The sequence below is a fragment of the Maylandia zebra genome, linkage group LG18 (genome assembly GCF_041146795.1).
Source record: "Maylandia zebra isolate NMK-2024a linkage group LG18, Mzebra_GT3a, whole genome shotgun sequence".
Classification (NCBI taxonomy): Eukaryota; Metazoa; Chordata; class Actinopteri; order Cichliformes; family Cichlidae; genus Maylandia; species Maylandia zebra.
The window spans coordinates 12,327,803-12,352,679 of record NC_135184.1 but is presented as its reverse complement, the minus strand read 5'-3'; the positions used below and the strand labels follow the sequence as shown (position 1 = coordinate 12,352,679).

At 37.9% G+C, this 24,877-nt stretch overlaps 3 protein-coding genes across 3 annotated transcripts in view; 2 read left to right on the top strand and 1 right to left on the bottom strand.

Moving 5' to 3' along the window:
* Nucleotides 1-3,381: 3,381 nt before the first annotated feature.
* cplx4c (complexin 4c) lies at nt 3,382-8,448 on the top strand. The gene is made up of 3 exons (XM_004555332.5): nt 3,382-3,765; nt 6,727-6,814; nt 7,727-8,448. The coding sequence occupies exons 1-3, from the start codon at nt 3,599-3,601 to the stop codon at nt 7,943-7,945; spliced, it is 474 nt and encodes a 157-aa protein (XP_004555389.1). The 5' UTR covers nt 3,382-3,598; the 3' UTR covers nt 7,946-8,448.
* A 2,755-nt stretch (nt 8,449-11,203) lies between these two features.
* Nucleotides 11,204-18,915, top strand: LOC101476736 (retinal homeobox protein Rx2). Its single transcript, XM_004555325.6, has 4 exons — nt 11,204-11,640; nt 12,148-12,599; nt 15,646-15,902; nt 16,740-18,915. Exons 2-4 carry the CDS (start codon nt 12,317-12,319, stop codon nt 17,178-17,180), a joined length of 981 nt encoding a protein of 326 aa, XP_004555382.3. The 5' UTR covers nt 11,204-11,640; nt 12,148-12,316; the 3' UTR covers nt 17,181-18,915.
* Nucleotides 18,916-20,278: 1,363 nt separating this feature from the next.
* LOC101468210 (dynein axonemal heavy chain 8) overlaps nt 20,279-24,877 on the bottom strand; it is a 37,173-nt gene continuing 32,574 nt past the window's right edge. Inside the window, exons 83-93 of the mRNA XM_004555381.4 lie at nt 24,703-24,776; nt 24,282-24,434; nt 24,014-24,169; nt 22,818-22,934; nt 22,620-22,724; nt 22,361-22,521; nt 22,101-22,257; nt 21,869-22,021; nt 21,282-21,471; nt 20,944-21,065; nt 20,279-20,818 (exon numbers count right to left, since the gene is read on the bottom strand). Coding sequence (XP_004555438.1) covers nt 20,531-20,818; nt 20,944-21,065; nt 21,282-21,471; nt 21,869-22,021; nt 22,101-22,257; nt 22,361-22,521; nt 22,620-22,724; nt 22,818-22,934; nt 24,014-24,169; nt 24,282-24,434; nt 24,703-24,776 — 1,676 coding nt within the window. The 3' untranslated portion in view covers nt 20,279-20,530. The remainder of the gene's footprint in view (nt 20,819-20,943; nt 21,066-21,281; nt 21,472-21,868; nt 22,022-22,100; nt 22,258-22,360; nt 22,522-22,619; nt 22,725-22,817; nt 22,935-24,013; nt 24,170-24,281; nt 24,435-24,702; nt 24,777-24,877) is intronic.

Here is a 24,877-nt window from a genome sequence, read left to right as displayed (position 1 = left end):
AACAGTATATTTGAACATACACAATAGTTTATTTTTAGCTTACAAACATCTGAGCATAAAGTGCTGACAAGGAACCCTGGTGTAAACATTAAAATGAAAGTCAGTACAATGTGCAGATTGCAGAAATATACATAAAAAAAATCAGTGGCTTTACCACACTCAGTTTTTCGACATCTGTGAACTACTAGACAGTCATTCAATTAAAAAATAATATTAAATAAATAAAACTAATAAATAAAAAATACACACATCTTACTGATCTCTGCAGTCAGTAACATTACACATAAAGTGCAAACATAATAGCAATTGTATAAACACACACACAAACACGCCTTTAAAGTTTAAAGGCGTGAAATTGGACGGTCTAGCCTTCTGATTAGCTAATCAGAAGGCTAGTTCTGATTAGCGTCACCGCTGTCTCGGTGGAGTTTAATAAACTCGGCCGTCTGCTTCTTGCTATCTAAAATATAACCAGACACTGGTGTAAATTCTCGACTGTCTCATACTTCTGTTTAATAAGTTTTCTGTTTGACGTTTAGTCAGCTGTGTGAAAACCAAGGAGGAACCCACCCGGGGGATTAATAAAGTTTTATTTTATCTAATCTAATAACTTTAATCTCAGCCAAACCGATTTACTCACGAACAAACAAAACACTGAAAAAAGCCCAACAATAACATTTTTAGGTTGTCTAAGTGACTTATATATTACGTTTAACCCGAGCAGCGAAACTCCGCGGTGATCTGAAAATGATGTGCCGGGAGTTGTGCCGTTCTCGGCCGCATCAGTAACCCTCGAGCTCCCGGCTAGCTGTCGAGCTGGTGGGTAGCAGACGCCTCTGAAAACGTCGAAGCACTTTTGCAAATATGGGATATCTTGATAAACCGAGCAGATATTTGATGTTTACACAACTACTTTCTCGCCTGAAAATATGTTAAAAGTTTATTTTGTGACCCAGAAAGATTAGTATGAGTAATTTTAAAACTTAGTAGCGGCCGCCATTGCTGGAAACTGGAGTTTGGCTGGGCCGCGCTATGAATTCTGGGATATGGTAGTAATTTGGACAGCCTTCGGCGCGTCGCTGTGACGTAATCGGTCTACAAATGCGGCCTCAGGAGGATGCAGCCCATGAATTGTATAATATAATCGCAGTATAATCGCAGCCTTTGCGGTTAGAAAATCGCACTTGATCATGTCGCGATATTATCGCAAATGCGATATATCGTTCAGCCCTAATTTAAACTGTAGGTTACCTGGAAAAAGTCCAGGAGTCTTGGTGAGAGTCTGAAGGATGGGATAAAGAACCTATACGTCACAATAGGCTATGGTAAAGACGACGTGGATTACCGGGGCAGAGGTCACAGTAAGCCAATTCTTGACCACTCCTCTGTCTGTATACTCGCAGCAAATAACCTGTGGTATAAAGCAGGTGAGCTGTAGTGACACAGGCTCACAGGCTAAGCTGTGGCAGGTTGTTATAGCTTGGCAGCATCTCTTTTTTGTTGTTTGAATTCACAGCAAGGACAAGTGAAGAAAGAGATCTGAAAGATGTGTTTGTGTGCATTAATGAAGCAAGGACGATTAAAACAATGGTCCTAAAGGAGTTTTCAAATTTTGTCAAAAGACCTAAGAAAGTATGACAGACAAAAGCAAAGGAGGCTAAAATAGTAAAAACAAAATTACATAATTGAATGGGACCTCAAAAGTTTTCTGTGACACTAATAATAATCTGTGAATAGACATAACAATCATCAAGCAGTAAATTAAAAGAAATCTGACGTCTTCATCAGAGAAAAAATCCCACACGAATTTCTAAAATCTCTCAAGGGATATTTTATTTAGATGTTTCCATCTCAGTATGTTCATTAAGATACACTCACAAACCACTTTATTAGGTATACCATTTCGAGATGATTTGAGTTTTGAGACATGGTGTGTTATCCTGCTGAAAGAAGCCATCAGAAGATAGGTATGCTGTTGTCATAAAGGGATGGACATGGTCAGCAACAATACTCAAGAGGCTGGTTTATTTGAACAATCAGTTGGGATCCAAAGTATCCCTCACCATTAAAAGAACACCACCACCAACAGCCTTAATAGCTGCTTGAAGGCGAAATGATTCCATTAATCCATGCTTTCATCTTCACTGTCATTTTTCCAATCTTCTTCAATTTTGGTCTGTCTATACTGTAGCCTCAGTTTCCTGTTCCCAGCTAACAGGAGTGGAACTCGGTGTTGTCCTCTGCTGCCATGGTTGTAATACGTTGGCTGCAATGAGTTAGTTGCTGTGCTTTGTATCAGTTTGAAGTATCTGCCCATTCTCCTCTGGCCTCTGACATCAACAAGGCATTTTTACACAGAGAACTGAATATTTTACAGTGTCTGTAAATCCAAGAGAAAGTTTCTGTGCAGTTTTTCAGTTCTGGGTGTTACAGAATGTTTATGTTATGAAAGTGTGACGTCCACAACATCACTAAAATACTCCTTAGCTCTAACTAGGACAATATATGGCAGTCATGGCAGACAGGAACGCTTCAGGACACCTTTGAAGTATCATTCGCCTCTTTAATTCCTGTTTTAACATGCAGATAACCTGCAAAATCATTTTTAACCAATGCAAACTGCACTTAATGTGTGATCGATACACAAACTGATACAGACATTCTCTGCTTGTATCATACGATTTGGCAAGAGAGGAAGACAGGAAAGCTGGGGACAGTGCACAGGACAAGACACGCAGTAAATGGCCTCAGGAAAGCTTCAAACCCAGGACTGTGCATCAGCCCTGTAGCTTATGGGTTGCCTGTTAAACCCAGTGAGCTAAACCATTTTTATGTAAATGTCAGTGACAAGAAAATCTTGCTTTAAAATATGAACCATTTTTATTTCTACTTAAAGGAAATCAAGACAGCTCTGTGACTGTAGAGTCCACCTTTAAAAACAGTCAATACTGTGAAGCTCAATAGGAAAAGAATAGTATTTTCCAAGTGTATAACTCATGCTAACCCTAATATCAATTAAATAACAGTTATAAATAATAATATAGTAACAAAGAGCTGTGCAAAAGAGTTTTTAGTGTTTTAACCTCAAACTCAAATAAGTTCAGTATCATTCATGATAAATAGCTGTATCTGCTGTAGCACTGCTGAATTTAACATCCACTGTGGTAACCACTGTTTATATGAAATGTACGTGCGTACGTTTGCATGATGGAAGTTATTTATGTTTTACCTACAGTTAGTTTTTATTATTCGATCACACTAGTTCCATTGCAGTGATTAGTGCTGGTTTGGCAAGTAGATAATAGTGAACTACACCCAGAGGGTCTATCCTGCTCCATCTTGTTGACAAGATAAACACTCTCCATTGTCTGCAGGCTGGCAGTTATGAGCTAAGCTCTTTATCGGTTTTACTCCAGCTACAAGTTATTGACACGGTCTAATCATCTTGACACACATCTAGGGAAGTTTGTATACAGCTCTTGTAAACAGTATCTTGTTTTAAACATACAAAATTTAATTTTAACGTTACCCTTCTCCTCTCCACCGGCCCTTAGCTTTACGCTTTCCCTGTAGGACTGAGAAAGATTACAGCTGAAATATGGCATTCCTCATGAATCAAATGTTAGGTGACAAGTTGAAGAGTTTTACCGGAGGAGGCGGTGAAGGTAACGGTAAAGCAGGAGCAGAAGGAAAGGAAACAGCAGAGTCCAAAGGCATGTCCAGAGAGGAGTTTGAGGAGTACCAGAAGCAGATGGTGGAAGAAAAGTGAGTAAACCTTTGCAGCATTGGATGAAACACTGAAAAACAGTGCCTTAAAATAATGTTAACAACAGCTAAACTGGATAGCATGTTTACAACTATTCAGCAATATGTTTTTTGCACTGAGGTCACAAACTAGTGGTTAACATTTTTAAATGACAATCTAAGTTTGATGTAAGTGTGAATACTTGTGTGTTATTGTGTGCTTGGACTGGCCGTTTGTCCACAGCATACCCCACCGCTCATCTAATGCCAGCTGGGATTAAAATTTATGTAAATGTTTAAATGTTTAACAGTGTGTAATTTTTTTTTTTAAAAAGGGAAAGATAAAACTCATGTTAAGCGCGGGCTGTATTACTCATCGGCAGGATTAGTAATACCAGGCTATCGCGTCATGTTTGTTCCAGAGCTGCAGATAAAAGCATATAGCACCGATAAAAAGTGCCTCTCTTAATCTCAAAACCCACTCATGAATTACTATTACATTGTGGACCATAGTAGCAACATTTAGAAAGAAAGAGGTTCGTTTTCATTCCCTGTCAATACAAGCTGTATTCTACATTTCAGACATTTGTATGCTGACCAGATCCCAAAAAACTAAATGTGGAGCAAAACACTGTGTTTGTGTGGGACAGTGTGGGACAGGTTAGCATTGGTGGGAGGTGGTCTGAAGTTTTCATATGCAAAAAATACCAACACAAGAATCGCTGTAGGTTACCAAATTTGCATTTAGCATGTAAAGTCCAATGTATTTCTAAGTACAAACGGCCACTTAATTTTCTTTGTACTAGCTTCCATCATATTCACCCAAATCTGCAAAACGTGTTACTTTTTGGTGATGCCTACCTTATGGGGAGAGCATTAGACAAGCTAACTTCCACTTAAATGTAATAATCCCTGCTCTCTTTACATGCACTGGGCATAAGCCAGACTTTAGGGCTACTTTGCCCTTTAGTATGAGCTGCATGATCTTAAGATTCATTTTGGAGTCAGCTTCTGCCATTATGAGAAAATACTGTCAGTCAACATTCTCAAACTGTATTGTTTTCTATAGTGTGTGGGTGTGTATGGACTCTGGAGTCTTACTTGTGTGACCACATATGTGACATCAGCGGATGTGAGACAGGCTTATAGTTTAGCTTTAGGTACGGTTTATTCCCTTGAGGCTCAAATTAGCCAGTGAAGGAGATTAAGCTCTGTGTGTAATAACACGGTTTGGTTTCAGGAAGCCACCATTAAACATGTCTGTTAAGCCAGTGCGTTTTAAAACAATAATTATTTAATCACCTTAAAATCTGAAGGGATGCTACAATGTAAGCTAATTTCAACTAAGTGAAAAAAGAAGGTCTTAGGGCAGACTGTATAACAGATTGCAGTAATTTTTGATTTATTATTTACTTATTCAAGTGGAAAATGGCAGTTTAGTCTTAATCAGGCAAGTATGGTGGTCAAAAATACAGGTTACTGTTAATTTAATAAAGGTATGTTCAGCAAGAAAAAAAAAGACATTTTTGTGATTTTCTTTTTTATTATTGTTAATTTTTAAATGTTTGTTTATTTAATTATTTTTAAGTGGCAAATGATGTTTAACGGGAAAAGGAATAGTAGTTCATTTAATTAGGGTAAGTTCACTAATTTCATTTATTTTGTGGTATTTTTTTATTGTGATTTTTTTAAAGTAGATTTTTGTCTTTATTTAAATGTTCATGAATTTTTTTGAAGTTCACCAGTTTGGTTTTTTTTGTAACTTTTTTCTTTAAAGATTATTCGAGCTATATTCTACAACAGGAAGTTGATGGACAACACTGAATAATAATGTTAGTAGAAGTGATTAAAAAATTGGTCTGCATCTTTGATTTTTTTAGAATTAGTAAAAACAAAAAAACAAAAAAACAACAATTAACCTAACTAAGCTATTCAGGATAAGCTAAAAATTTTCTTTTTTGAGTTACTGTAATTCTATTTGAGGATGAACTGCATTTAACCCCTGTGTGGCCCTGGGACCATAAATGGTCCCAGGGCCACACAGGGGTTAAGTAGCTAAATGCCAATATCGCCTTTGTGTATAAATGGCACAGCAATGGGAGTGAATGAGGTGAAGGAGTGCAGCCCTGGCCAAAACATCAAGTAACCCCGGATTTGGGCCAACTGCTAGCTTTCCATGTAGCTAATCTTATTATTAAGCAGGGCATTACTGCAGCTACAGTTACAGAAGTGGGCTAATAGCACAAATTACGGTTCTCTGGTCCTGTTCTGCTGCATAAATGTTGGACAAGTGGTGGTTGCCAGGCGACGATATGTCATTATAATATATTAAATATATTGTTTTTTGTACACAAATTAGATGTTATGGTCATTAAATGAAAATTATATGTTGCATTATTTGTCCATATAATGGGTCCCATTAGCCTGTTGATAAGTGGTAGCTTGGCAAATGATTTCAGGGGGCCTGAGATGTACCTCTACTCCAAGTCTGGTCCCTCAACTTCTGATCACATAGGAAGAGTTTGTGGACAAACAGACAGTCAGACAACTACATAATCCTCACAGATCCACACAAGGTCAAACACAATAGATGAAGGCAGGAAAACAAGATCCGTGCAGTGAGATTTGCTGATCAGCTTAACAAGATAATATTTCATACGACATTCTAATTGACGCAGCTGGCAGTCCTGGCATGTCTTCTTCTGCTAACAGTATGATGCGTTTGATAACATAATGATATGAAAGGAAATATTTACTTATATTAGATATATTTTAGGGATTCTGAACATTTTGGAAAATATGATAAATAAATAAATAAAAGCATATGATCATACATTAAATGTATGGTAAAAATAAACACAATTACATTCCAGTGATTGATTTACTGTTTCTTTTTCCTTTAACTCACAGTCACTATGTGGCAGGGTTGGCCTTGTAACTTGTTCCATTTACTGGCTTACATAAAGTGCATGCATTTTGCAGGATTCAGCGTGACAAGGACTTTGCAACCAAGAAGGCTGAGAGGGCAAATCTCCGAGTGGCTTTAAGAGATAAATATCGACTTCCAGATGTAAGAAACTATATCTTTAGTTGCATTAACCTTTACATATATCAGTTTATTGTGCCATTTTTCCAAGTGTATCTCATTTACCAATGTTATTTTACTTTTATTATTATTTACTATATTGATCTATTAATTATATTTATTATTTTCATCACTGTATTACTGTTACTGATTTTCATTAAATCATTTGTATTACTTCTCCGAGCATTTTATGTGTGTGCAGCAGTTTAATGTCTGTACTATTGTGCTTAAATGTTCTATATAAATATGTTTACTCGAGTTGTATCAACTTAATTTTAACTTAGGTAAGTTTACTCTATGACTAGTACTGCATGATTTCTGGCACAACCCTTTTAGAATTACTTTACTTACATAATTACTTTCTTTAAATGGTAAAAATCCATTATTTTTACACATTAATGCAGTTGCTATTGAACCATACCAGTGCATTTGTATAGTTATTGTGAAACATTTCATATTTTCATCAGATTTAAGTAAATAATGTTTCCACATGAAGGTGAACACAATTTTTTCAACAGGGATTTGGGGAAAGGATACTTTTTAACACAGTTAATTATACTTATATTCAAAATAAAATGTGTATTTTACTTATTTATTGTGTAAGTACTGTAAAGTAAGTTATTTTAGAAAAAGCATGCAATTAATTGCATGTATTTGCTATTAATACTAGGAAAAAGACTTGTTTTTGGGTTACTAGCAAAGCTGACTGAGACTCATAAACTTTTGTAGATGTTACTAGTAACACCTGATTCATTAATATGATGCATTTCTGCCCAGCCATAATCATTCAGTCTCTTAAACAGCTCTAAAGTGCATTTCCATGGTAACTTATTAAATCTTTGGGTTTTAACATCATTCTGAACTTACTGCATTACAATTTTGTGACTTTTGTCACAGAGCACTCAAGACACGGCATTAGTGGAGATGGCTGGGGATGACATTGATGTGCCAGAAGAGCTTGCAAAAATGGTGGATGAGGATGAGGAGGAAGAGGAGGCCAATGACTCTTTCCTCAATAGACTTCAAAACCTGGACATGGACACACTGAAAACCAAGGCCCAGGCAACAATGTCGGAGATGAAGCAGAATGCAGAGGAGAAATGTACCCTCATGTGATAACTACTTGTCTAAAACTCAAAGTATAAAATATACAGTGCTCGCATTGTACCCAGGCCTTCACACATTACTTTTCACCTGAACTGCAATATTTGAAATTAAGTGTCTATTTCACAGATAACTGCTTTTATTTTTCAGTCTTCATACTCAGACTACAGGTTAAAGTGCTTTGTTTATGGAGCGCTTCTCTACATACAGGTGCTTCGTGAAATGATCCGGCCATCTTCACTTCACTTTTGCTACTTATACACACAGTATGACACTCAGTACGGTCATTTGTATTATATTTAATAATTTAAATATCTCTTCATCTGTCTCTGTAAAAAATTCAATAAAGATTTAAGGGTTCTTATTTCTTATGTTTGTGATATTCATTCAAAAACTGTCTTTAAAGAGGTTAAATTCCCATTAAGGTTAAAGCATTAAGTTCCTAATCTGGCTGAGTGGACGAGAGAGAAACTCTGGTTATTATGACAAACTAAAAGATTAAAAGATAAAGTACCTGAACGCCCCAAATATTGTTTTCTTTCAACTAACGTCTATCTGCATCATTTTCGCAAATACATTTATCTCGGATGAGATTTACTGCATATTTGGAACTTTATTTGACAGGAATTTGGATTTGCTTTTATCTACAGAAGACATTTTAGGTCACAGAGTATAATCTAGGATTATGGGCCATAGGATTAATCTAGGACCCATATAGCTTGTTATCTCTTCTATTAATTGACAATCATCCCATTATGTTTTTTTGTTGCTGAATACATTAAAATGTAGTTTTTAATACCTCTGTAGACATCGGAGGTATCCTTAAGAGATATTTGAAATTTGTTTTTAAATCATTTCATTTGGACAGTGACTGGTTTCAGTTTCAAGTCTTTAGACGTAAAAAGATCACTTTTTGTACAGACTTTTAATAATAAGCACAAAGTGCACATTTACAACCGAACACCATGTGACAGATTAGACTTTTCTTCACATTTGAACATGAGCTGATCACATCTCCCAGCATTTAACCCTCCCTTTCCATTATGCCTGTCATCCCCCTGCTGTTCACCATCCCCCTTTCCCCCTGTAAGCTGACACAGCGCCTTTAAACATTAGCTGCTTTCTTCCTAATGGGATCTCAGGGACTTAAACTGTCATCTGATAAAACTAAGGCGCTTGATAGCTGCGCTGCACCCTCTTAACCAATTTGTACTCAATTAGGATAATGGGGAAACAAGCAAAGAGGGACAGCTTTAATATATTAATATTAATGTGATAAAATGATTATCAGTTTCCCTTGCTTATGACCTGGCTACTATTAGGAGCGTCCAGCAGGTGTCATATAAATACGATCTGTTATTAAAGTAGTCCAAACATTAAAGGACTTTACAAATGATTTATAATTTATAAGTAGATACCTGCCAAAAATGACAAAAACAGTATAAGAGTCTGAGTTATCAAACGAAACAATTCAGTATGGACTAAAATCCGACTTTACATACACACATTTTACATACATGCTTTAGTTTACTGAAACTGAGCCATAATTAATTCTACAAATATGCCTTCACAGATATCACATGTCAACATGATGACCTACTGTAACAGGGATTAACTGCAGCGATGGTGCAAGCTTTTCCGAAGATGACCTTTTATATTTGGAACCAAGTAAATAAAGTTTCTTTATACAACAGAAATTCATTCCAATTTCTTTAAATGGCAATTATTGTTTTTGTGGAGGCGTTTTACTTTCAACATGCAAATATGTGAGATTTTGCAAATAAATGCCTGTCAGAGTCACAGCTAACATTGTTTAGGGGTGAATTCTAATTCTAATGAATTAGGAAAAATAATAACTTTAGCAGGTTTTTACTTGCTATTCGTTTTTTTCCCCCCCTGACATATTGAAAGTTAGAGAAAGGTGACGCTGCACAACACCTTACAGGGTTGGCTTCCTTCATAGTAAACATATGGTGGCTACCTACTTACCAGCAAATCTCTGCCAGGGGGGCATCTTTAACTTCTTTATTTATTCACAGGCAAAAGTAATAGGCTTTTCAGTCTCTCCTTTATTGGAAAACAACTTTGACAACCCAGAAAAGGTGGTCAGCCAAAACCACTTAACCTATAGCCATTCAGCTAATAGATCGAACTGACAATGTAGCTTGGTGGCTCAAGTGAGGCCAGATGGCTTTAAACTAGCTAGATTAGCTTTAGGTTTCCATGGATTCTTAACCTTCTCACTGACTCCTAGAAGATGGTTTATTCCCTGCTGCTCCTTTATTGTGTGCCAAAGGGCTAATAATAAAAAAACCAAAAAACCCCCAAATAGGATCAACATTTACTACCCAGCAGATTGCTGGACTTATGCAGTTACATTAACTGTTATTAATTATGCAAACATGTAAAATTGAAAACTTCGCGAAAACTATCTATCTAAAAAAAAAACACTTTACGTCAGAATTGACAGCAAGACTCTCAGTAAACCTCTTTGAAGGCAATTTGTATTTTTTAAAAGAAAAGTTCTGGATTTTGTTTGGCATGCCAAGAACGCCTAAATATATCTTAAGGTAGGTGGGGTGAGGTCAGTGGAAATCTCCAGTCAAGTCTTTAGGCTAATTAAGGATGGGGTTGATCTCTGCAACACCTACTGTAGCATCTACGGCTTTGGCTGTGCCAGCTGGCACGGGTGAATCTTGCAGGCTGCAGAATGAAATACCCAGTGCCACCAATCCAAATCCACTGTGTACTATCAGAAGCAGATCAGCAAGATTATGTGTCGATTATGTGTTGATTTGAGAAATGCAAACATGGTACTGAAGAAAACCTTTTAGTTAAAAAAGTTAAAGGAGTGAAATGGATTATGTTGAAAAATTGACTGCTCAAGCATGAATTACTTAATTATTTGTCAAGTGGGGTGCGACCCCTTACTTAGATCACTATTTTTTGCCTTTTTGGCTTTAAAAAAAAAAAAAAGTATCATTAGACAGTGAAAAGTTATTGCAATGATTATAGTATACATGTATATTTGAACCCAATATATCAGTGTGTATTCCACTTTGAAAAATGTAATGTGATTAAATCCATTTTAATTTATCAAACCTGGTAAAATGAGTAGTGTGAGGATTAAAATCTTTCACTTGCTTGAATGAAACATTATTTTACGTGTTTACAGTGTGCAGCCATTTAAGTGAAGTCTATCTGTGTGTCTTTCCTCTCTTATATTGTCTATAATGAAGGGATTAGTAGGGGGGAAAACTCTCAGTACAAGCCATTATCTTTCAGACAATAGATTTTTTGAAAGAAAGTTTTGTTGAGCCTTCATTAGCAATGGCCTCCCTCTGTGGTCTGAATGCAGGACACATTTGGAGCAATTACTTGACCAGAAAACAACTGTCAGTCATTCTTAAAGGGGAAGGATTCCAATTAATAAACCTCTTAAACTCTTTGATTTTACTAGCATTCAACCTCCAGCTTTGGTGTCTTGTGCGGTTAAGGAGGAGTTTTGTTGGGGGAGACATGTTGCATGTTCTTTCTGCACAGAACTTCAGCAGTAGGTCATTTGCTCAGTTGTTTGCAGGGGATTTCAAGGACTTAACAGGGAGTAACAAATGCCTACGGTAGATATTGTTAGAGTCAGTTGTCTACTTACGGACTGCAGAGACGTCATGTGCGCAGCCTAGCCTGTGGAAGGAGAACGAAGGAAGGTAAGATTACTTTATGTACTTTCTCGCTATGCATTCGCTCAAATATGTTGATAAACACTTTCTATAAAGCTGATTTATATTTAGGCATGAGATGAGTTAAATTCACTCTTTTGTGCCCTGAAGGCAATCACAAAATGTATCCAGCTAAATTCTTAACCATGCTGATTGCCTTCCTATTTGACAAACTTGAATCGCATTACAATAGAAATGGGAATCAGTGTAAACTCAGGATCAGCTCAATTTAAAAAAAAAAAGAAGAAAATTTTACTCACTCAAATTGTTTAATTATGTAAAATAGTTTTTACTAATTCATAATTCTTCCAACTTTTACCAGAAGCTAATATTCCCAATAGGGACTCCTACTCTCATTTTAAACTAAAGGATCACGATGAGCAAACTGGGGCTCCCGTAAAGTCCATCAAGACTAATAACAAACCGTTAAATTACCTTCAAGTGCAGAACTTTACATTTTTGTCTTTTTTTTCTTTCCTTTTATTTCTTTTGCAGACAGATATGTGAATTGGCTTTGCTCTTGTGGAAACGGCCTGCACACTCCACAAAATTCTGCTCTGCTGCTCTATGTGAAGCAGAACAACAGGTGCTCTGCCTCGTCTCACTTGGTAGTCTTTTGCTTTTCTCTGACAAGGAAAAAGAGACAGTGTCTCCGAAGGTTCGAATGCATTTGTCAATGGATACCCTGGGAATAGTGGATGATAGTTGCCTAGACAACTATGACATGGCAAAAGGTGCTGGGTCAAGTGCCGGAGGCAGGGTTCACAGTATCGATGTCATACTGGGATTCACTAAAGACCAGGACCCTTTACTCCATTCAGCAGAAAGTGATGAAAGCCAGAAAGCAAATGAAGCAAACCCTCAGGATCCTGAAAAGATGGTCCCATCGGACCACTACGCTCACCTACCAGACCTCGGAGACAGCTCCCAAAATTCTTCCTACCATGGTGAGTCTTTTAATAAAAGGCATAAAAACCAGGAAGTTTTTTCCTCTCAGTTTAAATCATTGAGGGGATTTTCTTGTTAACCGACTAAAGAGTGGAATTAAACCTGTACTAAGGTTGTTAAGATCTTGTACATCCAGTTTAAACATAGTACACACATTTCTGTATCAGTGCTCAGGCGCTTTAAGCCATCATGTTAATTGAGTTGCTTTTCTGAAACAACTTGTTTAAATACACTAGTTTTGCACCTCATGCAAAGCTATTTAACAATAAGATGCAATTAGTTCTGGCAAGTGGTAAAGTAACTGACAAACTTACTGTACTGTAATATTTAAGTTTGTGTACATGCTAAGGACAAAAAATAAGCATTACTCCAAACTTTACAGCCCATCAAATTCAAAAGTTAGCCCAAGTGTTTAAATAACTTCAAGCACCCAAATTAAACTGCTCACTACTGAGTTTCATCAGCAAAAATTATACATAGATGAATAGATGGTGTGGTTTAATTTTATCTATATCTTTTGACTAACGCTCTTTTATACAAAATGAAGATGTGAAATACATTTAGTGTCTTTTACATAATTTTACTTTACTTTCACTTCGGCACTTAAACAAGAAAGAAAGCTATCTTACTCTCTTCATACTTGTTAGCTGCAGGTGTAGCTACTAACACAAAAACTGATTACATATTATTATGTTTTACTTGTAAAGTAACTGGTACATCTCACTGGAAAGCAGACCATCCAGTTTGCCATATTTCTTCCTTTACCTTCTGAGGATGAAAGTAGTGCCTGTCGATACAAGCAAGGCAGGTGGGACCAGTTTGAAATTAACTAAAATTGAGTGTAATAAGTATTTAAGAATAAAGTTAATTGTCCTGCATATATCATAACCAGAATTACAAAGCGCTGTAGAACAACTAGATAGAAAAACAATTAAAAACACAGTTTATGTGTATGAATAAACAGTTTACACAGACAGGAAAAATAATAAATACAACTAAAACAAAAAGACTAATATAAAACAAAGGATAAGCCCCAAAATATATTGTATTTTCTTCACTTGTATAACACTTTTTAGAACACATCGATGCAAACCAACCAATTCTAAAATTGAAAAACAATTAAGTTTAACTGGATGTTTTAACCTCTTAAGCCCCAAGCCTAACTGATCTCCTGCCTTTTGCCCCCGTATCAGGGGGCGTTGGGGCTTAAGAGGTTAAAACTTGAGATGTACATGGCTCAGATCTCCAAGAATAAGAATTATTATTGTTATAGAGCACATCGTTCATCGTGGTTTTAGCACAGAAAAGAGCTTGATGTCATTTATCGGGACCAAAGATAAAGATTTAATTAGTTGTATCTGACAGTGACTTGACTGAAGAGGATTTGTGTCTCCCTGGTCTTTCCCAGGAGACAGAGCTGTTTATTTCATTAGCAGCGAGCTGAATGACAACAAAGGAAACGGTTGATATGTAGTATGGTTCCACTGGCTTTTATTGAGGGTTCCTTTATGACAACTCATTAGCTTAAAAAAACCTATGCGCTTTTATTGAGCTTACATGCTATATGCTACAGATATGTCATGCTACATTGCTATATGTTTTTAATTTTTGGGAAAACGACAAATTTCTTCTGCCTTGCACACTTTAAAGAGTTAAAACTGTGTGTGATTATAGACACCTCCATATTTACAGTGGCCATGCTTCAGTGTGACTGTTTGCTGGACAACAATACATATTTCATACACATTTTGTGGACAAGGGTTGAATTCTGGACTGTAAAAGATGACACACACAAAAATCCTGTATATGAAGGATGAAATAAAGCATGGTCGAATATACATTTCTGTGCAACTGCTATTTTATTACATATCTTTATCGTGAGTCTTTATCCCTGCAAGTTAAAAATATAATTCCAAAGCCAAACAGTAGTTCTGCACCAGCTTTGAAACTTGTACCTCAAAACTGTGTTTTAATATTTAATGTAGGGTTTACTATAATGTGCATTAAACACGAGTCCCTTTAAATAAGTTTTAAAGTTCGGCAGTTTAGGTTGATTTGACTGGACGCGACTTTAGAGAGGCAAGGCTGAGATGGTTTGGACATGTGCAGAGGAGTGATAGTGGATATACTATATATAAGGTTGTAGAGGATGAAGCTCCCAGGCAGGAGGAAAAGAGGACGACCACAGAGAAGATTCATTTATGCAGAGAAGGAGTAGGTGAAAATTGTGACAACAGAGGATGCTAGGGACAGGGTGAGGTGGAGGTGGAGGATCCCTAAAGGGAGCAGCCAAAAGAAGAAGAAAAGCAAGTTGGTTTGTTAAATTAAACATAAAAAAAGAAAACAACCTACATTGAAAGATTTGGAAGACTGTTCTTTGATTTGTATAAAAGCAGTCACTTTCTCCTCACGTGCACTTTTAGAACAAAGATACTTTTTATCCATGACCATATTGCGTGGAACGATTTGCTATGACTAATGAGCTTTGGTACATCACTCACATGACTCCCTTGCTCTACATCCATTTCTTAGAAAGCACAATCGGCACTACAACTGTTTACCTGGCTCGTGCAGAAGCCAGTTGTCAGGGACTTGCAGGTTTAACTGGTAGCATCTGTCACTATGGGATTACTGCAGGGAGGAATTCAGTGAAAGACATGATGTCATTTAGACCTAGCCCTAACCCACCCTAAGGTTCATAAGCCTTTAAAGGGCTTTGAAAAGAGTTTTCAATCATTGATTTGTTTTAACATGGAAGCTAATAAAAGATTTCACTTTCTTAGTTGGTGGTAGAATAATGCATAAAACATTTCCCCCAAAGTATTCACTTCTTATTAGAAAAATCTTACATATATCAGGTTTTCTCGGTTTCTGATGACTGAAATAACAAAGGGCAATTAGACCATTTATTATTGTTTGCCATAAAGTGGAAATATATAACAAATGTCGGACATTTAAGTAGTGTGCAATTTAAGCCGAAACATCAAAGCACTTTAAAACCTTAGTTTCACTGCTCGGTTGTGTCCTTTTGTTGTTGTTTTTTAGAATCTGACATTTTCTCTGGTGACAAATGTGAGGGAGAGATGAGCAACTTGCAAAAGGAGGCAGATGATGCTGAGGGATCACCAGAGACCACTAAAGATGAAGAGCACGCTAAAAAGAAACACAGAAGAAACCGCACCACTTTCACCACCTATCAGCTTCATGAGCTGGAGCGAGCCTTTGAGAAATCTCACTATCCAGATGTCTACAGCCGTGAAGAGCTGGCAATGAAAGTCAACTTGCCTGAGGTTCGAGTTCAGGTAAAGGCAATGTATATGAAGATATAAGCACATGTCATCCAGATATTCTCACAACCTAAATAACACCACATGGACTGATGGATAGTGTTTACCAATCTTCCAACAGAAATCCATGAAAGAAATGAATATTTACCAACCGTTTGTGTTTGGTGAAGGGTTAGAAAAAATCAAAAAAGTAATATGGAACCTGAGTGGGATGGTGTTGATATGGAAGATTATTTGTTCACCTTTTAACAAACATGCTTTTTCTTGGAGGATTCATTATTCAAAGCTAATGATCCGATGACCATATTGCCTGAAACTCTTTGGCATGATTAATGGGCTTTGGTACACCTGACTCCATTTCTTGGAAAGTCGAATCACTGTTTACCTGGCTCGTGCAGAACTCAGTTAAAGTCTCTGTTTAGATTAGAGAAGGCACAGACTTACAGGTTTAACTGGAAGCATCTGTTACTATGGGATTACTGCAAGGGAAAATTCAGTGAAAGGCATGATGTCATTTGCAAAAGGTGCAGCTATTGGTAGTAAAAAAATTTTTTATTTCATTCAGAATCAATTTTAAGGATTTACTTAGTTTTTTCACCATGCAATCATATGGCATTTAACTGTTAATGCCCTTTATGTTCACTATTGCCCAGAAAGCAATTGTCCACTTTTAGGTCAAATACTGTGCACACAGACACAGAAAAAAATATTGCACCAACTTGTGTTATTACTAGAAAAATACATTTGCAGCCTCCATAGTCTCCAAGATATATTTTATTAATATTTTAGTTCTTGCTAATGTAATTCAAGGCTTCCTTGTCCATGCATTTCATATCATTTTGTTCGGTTCAGGTGTGGTTCCAAAATCGAAGGGCAAAGTGGAGACGTCAAGAAAAGATGGACACCACAACCATGAAGCTCCAGGATTCCTCCATGCTATCCTTCAACCGTCCACCGATGACTCCAAACGTGGGGCCAGTAGCCAATCCAATGCCGCTAGATCCCTGGCTGACCTCACCTATTTCCAGTGCCACACCCATGCATACCATTCCAGGTTTCATGGGTTCACCTCAGAGCCTGCAACCCACCTATCCAAGTCAAAGCTTCCTTAACGCCCCGCCAACGATGGTCCAGTGTATGCAGCCACATATGGGGCCACCTCCTTATCAGTGTCCTCCCAGCTTCAATGACAAATACCCAACGGAGGATGACAGGAGTTCAAGCATTGCAGCACTCAGGATGAAGGCCAAAGAGCACATTCAGTCAATGGATAAAACCTGGCAGCACATGTGATGTGAAGCAGACAGATTTGATTTAGCTGGTTCTCTATCACATCAAGACTATCTCTCCACTCTGTTACATATTCCATATGTAGGGGAAATGATTCCCCTTTGTCAGGGTGTGCGGATACTTCTTTAAGACACTCCGGCTTGCCCAGTCAGGCCCCACAGCTTGACTATAAAACAGCTGTGGAGATGTGAACGGAATGTGTCTCCGAGCCTAAAGGCTGGAGATATAGTCTCTCACTCAGAGATCCGAGGTTACAATGTAACCACATGTTCCGTTAATGTTTACAAACTCCCTTTAAAGCGTTTGACTCGTGTTCCAGTGACGCGGACACGTGATACCAAAGAATTTTTTTAAAATCTATTTTATGTCTAACAAACGTCTAACCATTTAAAAAAATCACTTTAAAATGTTTACCCTTGTTTTAACCCTACAAATACAATTAAATCCCTGCCAGGTTCTTGAACAGACTCTTGTTTAACTTTTGTAATCATTCATTTTGTAAACCTTTAGTGAATCTCTATTGAACTGAGATGAGAGATGACACATAGAGTCATGTTGGCAGAAGTAGCAATGTTTTTGTATTGTACTACAACTTGATGAAAAATTCATACTTGAGATTTTATAATTGAGTTGTGTTCTGACTGTTTTGTGGTGGTAAGATATTTTACAACACACACACTGTCACCGTTTATGGATGCATTATGTACAGGTATTAATGATATATGTTATTTCGATATAAGATTTCCGAGTTCCTATGAAGTAACTATGACCAATTAGTTGCCTGTTAAAGGGCTCCAGAGCTCCTCTGTTTTATTGTAAATTTAATTAGTTTGATGTTTTTCTTTCATTTGCTGCAAAGAAAGTGAAAATGTGCATTCAAAGCCAGTTTTCCACTAATATCAATTTTAGTCTTTATAGGGAATATGAGTGTTAATGGGCTTTTGAAGAGCACCGAGTTCTGATGGGGGGAGGTTATCGTAAGTCATGGAGCGTAATCTATCTTGGAGGCTAATCTAAACAGACATGCACACCTCTTAACACCTAATTACTGCTTTTAAAGCGATTAACCCCGGATTCTCAGCCATAGACAAAGTGCCCTCAAATGGCCCTGAAAACTCTTTTTCGAGCTCTGGTTTACATGGCCCCTGCTCTAAAACTGTGACAATTATAATATTAATTAATTGATACAGAAAATATATTTTTTTAATCATGATTTCATCTTCATGTTGATCCATTTTGTCTGCTCATTATTTGAATGTTGACTAAATATTCACTTAGGACCACAAATAAACAATCTTTTACTGGCTTGGCTCAGAGACATGTATGCATTAAGTCAATGCTGAAGGGTACTGGAAAAATGTTCCCTCTCAATTTTCCTTCTGCTTCTTATGGAATTTGCAAGGACTTCTAAATATGCTTAATTCTATATGTCAAAAGTACTGTATTAGCAATACATGTATAAGGGTAATACTAATAAGTAAGGTTATGAGGGAAGTATTCACAAATATTGTCTGTATATCCCATCCTTGAGAAACGGCACCATCAACAGTCAGTTTTACAGGCTTTGCTGCTCTTAGTGATCACCCTGATCATAAAACCAAAGAGAAAAAGAAGATTTCACAAACGTTTGAAGATGTTTGTTTTCTGTTTTCAATTATATTTCGAACCCCTTTATGTTTTTAGGCACGTGACTTTTATTTTCCAAATGCAAGACCCAGAATAAAGTTACAGAGCACAACTGTTGATTGTGGACCTTGTTTTTCTCTCCACGCATCCATTAGCCACCAACATGACTTTGTACTGTTAATGAGTGCTGGTGTACAATAGGCCATGTAAGATGTGACCGAGAGAGCTGGCCTGACGGAGGCCTGTTGTGCTCGTGCAGGCCTGTGGAACCTTGCCAGGCTGTTAGGCAGATGAAGCTCCACTCCATCAGGCCCAACCGGGGGTGTCAGGGGCCCTGCCTGCCAGGACGCTAAGGCCACAAGGGCTCAAGCTGTATTGAGCCCTTGTGGCCAGTAGCCTAGGTGGCTTAATTGCCCCGTTTATTTTGGGACCAATGATTGTATAAAGGGCTATTATGCATCCAAGTACTCTGCAACAATGCCTTTTAAACCTTTATTTAATCTGGATGAAAACTCTTGAGATTAAGAACCTCTTTGGCAAGAATGTCCTGGGCCTTCTGAAGAAATCTCACGCAAGCACACCAACAACATGCAGTCCATACAGCAGCGCCCTGCATGGGCTCAAACTTACACTTGCTCCACACTGATATGTCTTGTCTGATAGACATCATGAACTCCACAACCATTATTTTTAGGATATTTGCCATCAGAGATTGTCTGATTTTAGAAAAGCCTCTTATTAGAGGTGTTCAGGCTCAGTATAAGGAGTCAAAATTCTCTCTCTGCTTTGGTTTGCAGTTAGAGTGCAAATAAACGAATACCATTTACATGCCTTAGTAGTTAAGCACAATAAAGCAGTAGAATGACTTCAGATGAAAACTGTCTATGCTATATTTAGCCTTAACCAATTCTCACCACACCTTTGTCAGAAAGACTTAAAGCAGCAAATCCCAGAATATGTCCAAGACACACTCAGAAACAGCAATTCATTACACAAATTATTGTGTTATTTTGCTTGGCCAAGCATGACCTTCTCCGAGTCTCAGGCTCTAGTTAACAAGCTGGCTAGCGGGACGTGGTTCACGGTGGAAATAATGAGAGTAAGGAGCGGAAATAATTGGGTTTGATTAAGAACGTTTTTTAAAGGGACACCCTTTTCCTCTGCAGATCCCTTAGAGGATGAGGGGGCTTGAACACTGGCGCCAGTTGTTTGTCTTTGCTCCTGTCTTCACTTTGAAAATAAGTTTCTCAAACAGTGCTCCCTGCTTTGTCTCACAGACCTGCATGGCTGTATTTACAGTTTTCAGAATGATATTTTTCTTCTGAATAACCATTTTTAATAATGACAAAGAAAAATGAAATAACACTTCACCCTTTATCGAAATAAACGTTTTAAAGTCAAAAGTAATCACTAGTTTTTTTCTTATTTTAATTCTCTAATCGTATATATAAAAAAAAACGCATAGGAGACAAAAACATGACCAAAGTTTTGATTATTTATTTCATTTCAGAGATCAGTTTATTAAGTAAACATGTGGTTTAAGTCACCCACACTAACTACCCAGCTCAGAACACAAACATAAAATTGAAAAAGATGAAATTATTTTACACCACTAGGAGGAACTGTCAAGACTCCATCTATGTTAAAAGAGTATGCTTTTCTGAAGGAAATGTAATTATTTCTGTTTTTATCACTTTTACACGTTAGTAAAGATAAGCAACTGTTTTTTATTTGATGTCACAGAGCAGGGCAACCCCACGCAGGATCCAGTGGTCTGGTGACTGGACTGTAGGCAACATCACTGCTGTGATGTAGTTCAGGTCTGTGCGCTTTGGCTTCTTGTAGATGGGGCACACATAAAGCTCAGGATGCGGAGGGGCAGTGGAGTTGACAGCGAACATGTGAATGACAGGCAAGGGTGTAAACAACACTTTGGGTGAGGACTCGATGAGACGGGTGTTCTTTCTGTCCCAGCCAGCACCATCAACGTACAAACCATAGACGTAAACTCCCTCCTATTGAAGAAAGGCAGTCAATGACAGGATAGTCCATTATTTTATTCTCTCTTTAATAAAAAAAAAATCTGTTAGTCAATTGCCTGTTATTCACAATTTTCAGAAAATACTGCATTTTAACTCACTGTTGGTGAGGCTGTGATCTCCTCCTTTGTGTGCTTGAGTACTTTGTTGTTGAGTGTGACCGTGTCCAGAGCCCAGCCTTTGTTCGCTCTGGTTACTTCTTGCCTCATGGCTGTCAGAAATCCTGCAAACATCCAAATAAAGACAGGATTAGCATCAGTGTGAAGGATTTTATTCCCAGTTGACGGTAACATTTTTAGGTTTTCAACCGACTGACAGCTGGTTTTATTTATCTTCATTTAGCTTCAAAGTACAGTGTTAGGGATCGATATCAGCAGTCCTGCTTGTTTTCTCATTGGCTGTATATGATACCAGTAAAATGCTCAAAGGTTCAACTAACCCTGTGGGTTGAAGAAGCCTGTCATCCAAAATGTTTTTGGTCTTCCTTCAAACACCCAACTGTGGAACTGTTTGTTTCTCTCCAGGAGCTCAGTGAACCAAAAGCCTAGCGTGGAAGACTCCCAGGAGATTTTCCTCCACAGGTTTGGCACACGGGCATCAAAAATATTGTCGAGGGCATCACGCAGGTTCTAGGAGTGAAGTACAGACTTTAAAACTTCATGAGTGCAATTAATCGTATAGTTTAATCACTATGTGTAAAAAAAGAAATAAACCATTTCTGAAGTTAACAGTTAAAATGATTCCAAATATGGGGCGGGGGATCGTGGCTCAAGAGTTGGGAGTTTGCCTTGTAATCGGAAGGTTGCCGGTTCGAGCCCTAGTTTGGACAGTCTCTGTCGTTGTGTCCTTGGGCGAGACACCTTACCCGTTGCCAGTGTCCGGCAGCCTCGCCTCTGTCAGTGTGCCCCAGGGTGGCTGTGGCTACAATGTAGCTTGCCATCACCAGTGATGACTGGATGTGTAAAGCGCTTTAGGGACTATTAAACTGCTATATATGTTAATATTTGAACAGAGAAGTAAATTTACCTCGCTCATTATTATAGTGCCATCGATGGCCAACTTCAGGTCTGTCAGACTTATGCGCACCAAACTTATAATCCTTTGCATTCGATCTACTTCCTGACGTAGGAAGATGTTCATTGGGTTAAGCGCTCCCATCTTCAAGAGCCTCGCTTTGACCTTAACCAATCAAAGTGACAGCCATTAGATTTTAGTTCATGTAAACGTGACAAAAAAGCATTTGAACAGACAAACTGACCTCATGAGGTACATAGTTAGGAGGCAGCTTCTCCAACATGTCCTGTGCCATGTTATAAACAACAGACTCTCGAGTCACTCCTGATCCCCCTCCACTTTCCTTGGGCTGAATATTTGTGATTGTGTCTAGCACTTCAGCAGATGTGTTTGTCTGGTACCTGGTTAATATTCGTTACAGAGCAGAAATGCGTGGTTAGCAATTATATCAGCAATTACAAGCAAAGCATTCAATGTTTCGTGATGACCACATCCTCTCCTTACGTGATATCAGCATTAGAGTGCAGTCCTAATGCCTGGGGTGAATCCACAGTGGGCAAGCTCTGAATATATTCCATGTACTCCTCCACTGTCTCGCACACAGGAATCTTATAGCCCGTGTAAAAGCAAAATGCTGGATCAAACATCTTTTTACTGAACCACACCTGCAGAAAGAAATGCAAAATGCAGAGTAACCAGGATATAAACCTTTATTCATCAGTGAAAGGTAACTCAAAAACAAACATAAAACTGGGATTCTTACACGAGAGAAACACTTCAACAGGCGTTTGTCATAGTCATCTGTGACTCTTCCTCCATATTGCACCTCAGCTAGCATGTATTGCACAGTTACCCATGACACATCATGCTGGAAAAAAACGAACAAACCACACACTGGTAAGTGAGGGCAGACGATGCGAACTCATTTTTCTTTTTTACACTGTCCCAGATGAATCCTCACCTTCTTGTAGCGACAGTCATCCAAGTGCTTTTCAACAAATTCAACACTTGCTGTGAAATCAGCTGAGTTGAACTCATAAGGTATGTTCCAACCCAATGGTCCGAACTTGCGTCGCTCCTTAAAAACAGAGGAATAAATAAATAAATAAATAAATTTAAAAATATGAAACCAAATCAATTTACATGGCTTCTCACCAGGTCCTCTAAAAGGTCCTGCTTGACAGCATTTTTGTCTTGGTTACACTGGCTCCCCAATGAAGTTTAGGGTTTAATTTATAAATACGGCGATCACTTTCAGAGCCTTTCACAGTCAGATGCCTTCTTATATCAGTGAATTACTTCAACCAAACATGTCTAGATCTCTGGTGTCACCTTATTAATGCTTGTTGGCTGTGCCTCGGTCCAGATTAAAGACAAAAGGTGATGTGATTATGGCCGCAGAGCTTTGGAACTCGCTTTCATTGAAACTAAGATCTCTGGACACTGTTGATATCTGTGCACGTTTGCTTTTATTTAGCATTATCTTTTAAAGTTTTTATTTTTAATTTGGTTTATATCAACTTCTGAAAATGTAAAAGACTTTGAGAATTTTGTTCTTGGAAGGCGCTATATAAATAAACCGTACTAACAAACAATCAGGATCAGAGTAACTGCAATTAAACTTTGACAGACTGGTGAAGGTTTTTAAATAACTGCAGTATAATTAATAAATTCAGATAGATTGCCAAAATGTTGCAATCAGTGTGTAATCTAGCTATATTCTTATGTCAAAATAGGTTACTGAGGGTCATTTTGTAGTTAAATTGTCATGCTGCAGACACTACATTAACTTTTGTGGGGATTTCCAGATGGTAATTAATGCCAAATTAAATTAATTAATTCATGTGAATTTCTGTATAACCTGATATCACCGCATTTTTTGCATGATTGCATGAAATTTCCAACTTCACCCAATTAAATTTAAAAAAACTGATGTAAGACTGTAGATCCCAAGCTGACTGCACACAGGCTCAATAATTCTGGTGTGGTTTTCAACCAGTTTTCCCCTAGTGTGCCTTTAGAATTCAGAGTGATGATTCTCACTTATCATAACACACACAATTAAGAATTCTCGAAGTCAGTGATCCTTACATTTGTATATTATTCTGGCCTGAATCATGTCAGGAGCTACACTGATTATCTTAACCTGGACAGTACCTGCACAGCAGTGTGGAGAAAGGCCACACTGTACAACAAGGGCTTCCACGTGGGCTGGTTGCATACTTCCAACTGCTCCCGTGAAATTCCTGCAAATGTTCGTTTCAAGCCAGCACGTATTCCCTGGGGTGGATCGTTAGTAAATTTGATGGAGGACTAGAGGTAAAGGGTTGAGAAATATTTGCTTTAAGCTTGTACACAGCATCGGGTCAAGATGGGAAGTAATAAATGAAGTGCTGCAGCATACAAAAGCTTTGTCAAATGTCACCTGTAAAAGTGTGATGGAGAATCGATTGTGTGGCTCTGTGGTGATCCACACTCTAAAAGTATTGTGCATGGTGTCTGCAGCTGTGATAGTTTCGAGCAGCTCATCCATAAACTCCAAGCCCAGGTGACAGTTTTGCAGTAACACCCAGCCTCCCTATACGTATCCAGGTACAGAGACCACAGATTAGGTGAAATACTCAGCCATTATTAGGGTTATAGTACAATGTGATTGGATATCGTAAAGCTCTTCTTTAATGCTCTATCTGATAGAACATTACTCAACAAGCAGTATATCTGAGAGCAGACACAAACAGGTCAGCAAATTTGTGCATGAGCAGGGAGGGAGATGATTAGCAACTGGAAAACAAAAACTCATGTGCTAAAATGAAAGGATCATGCTCTTCATTGAATTGTATTCACACCTCTATCATTGATGTCTTAACAAGCTTCCTTGCATGCACCTCTTGTCCTTGTCCCATGGAAATTGCACTACATTCTGTAGGATGAAACAATGCAATGACAAATCATCTTCTAAGTTAAAACTGCAAATTAAAGGTTGTAGTGTAGTGTAGTGTTTTATGGTTTAGTCAAACTCAC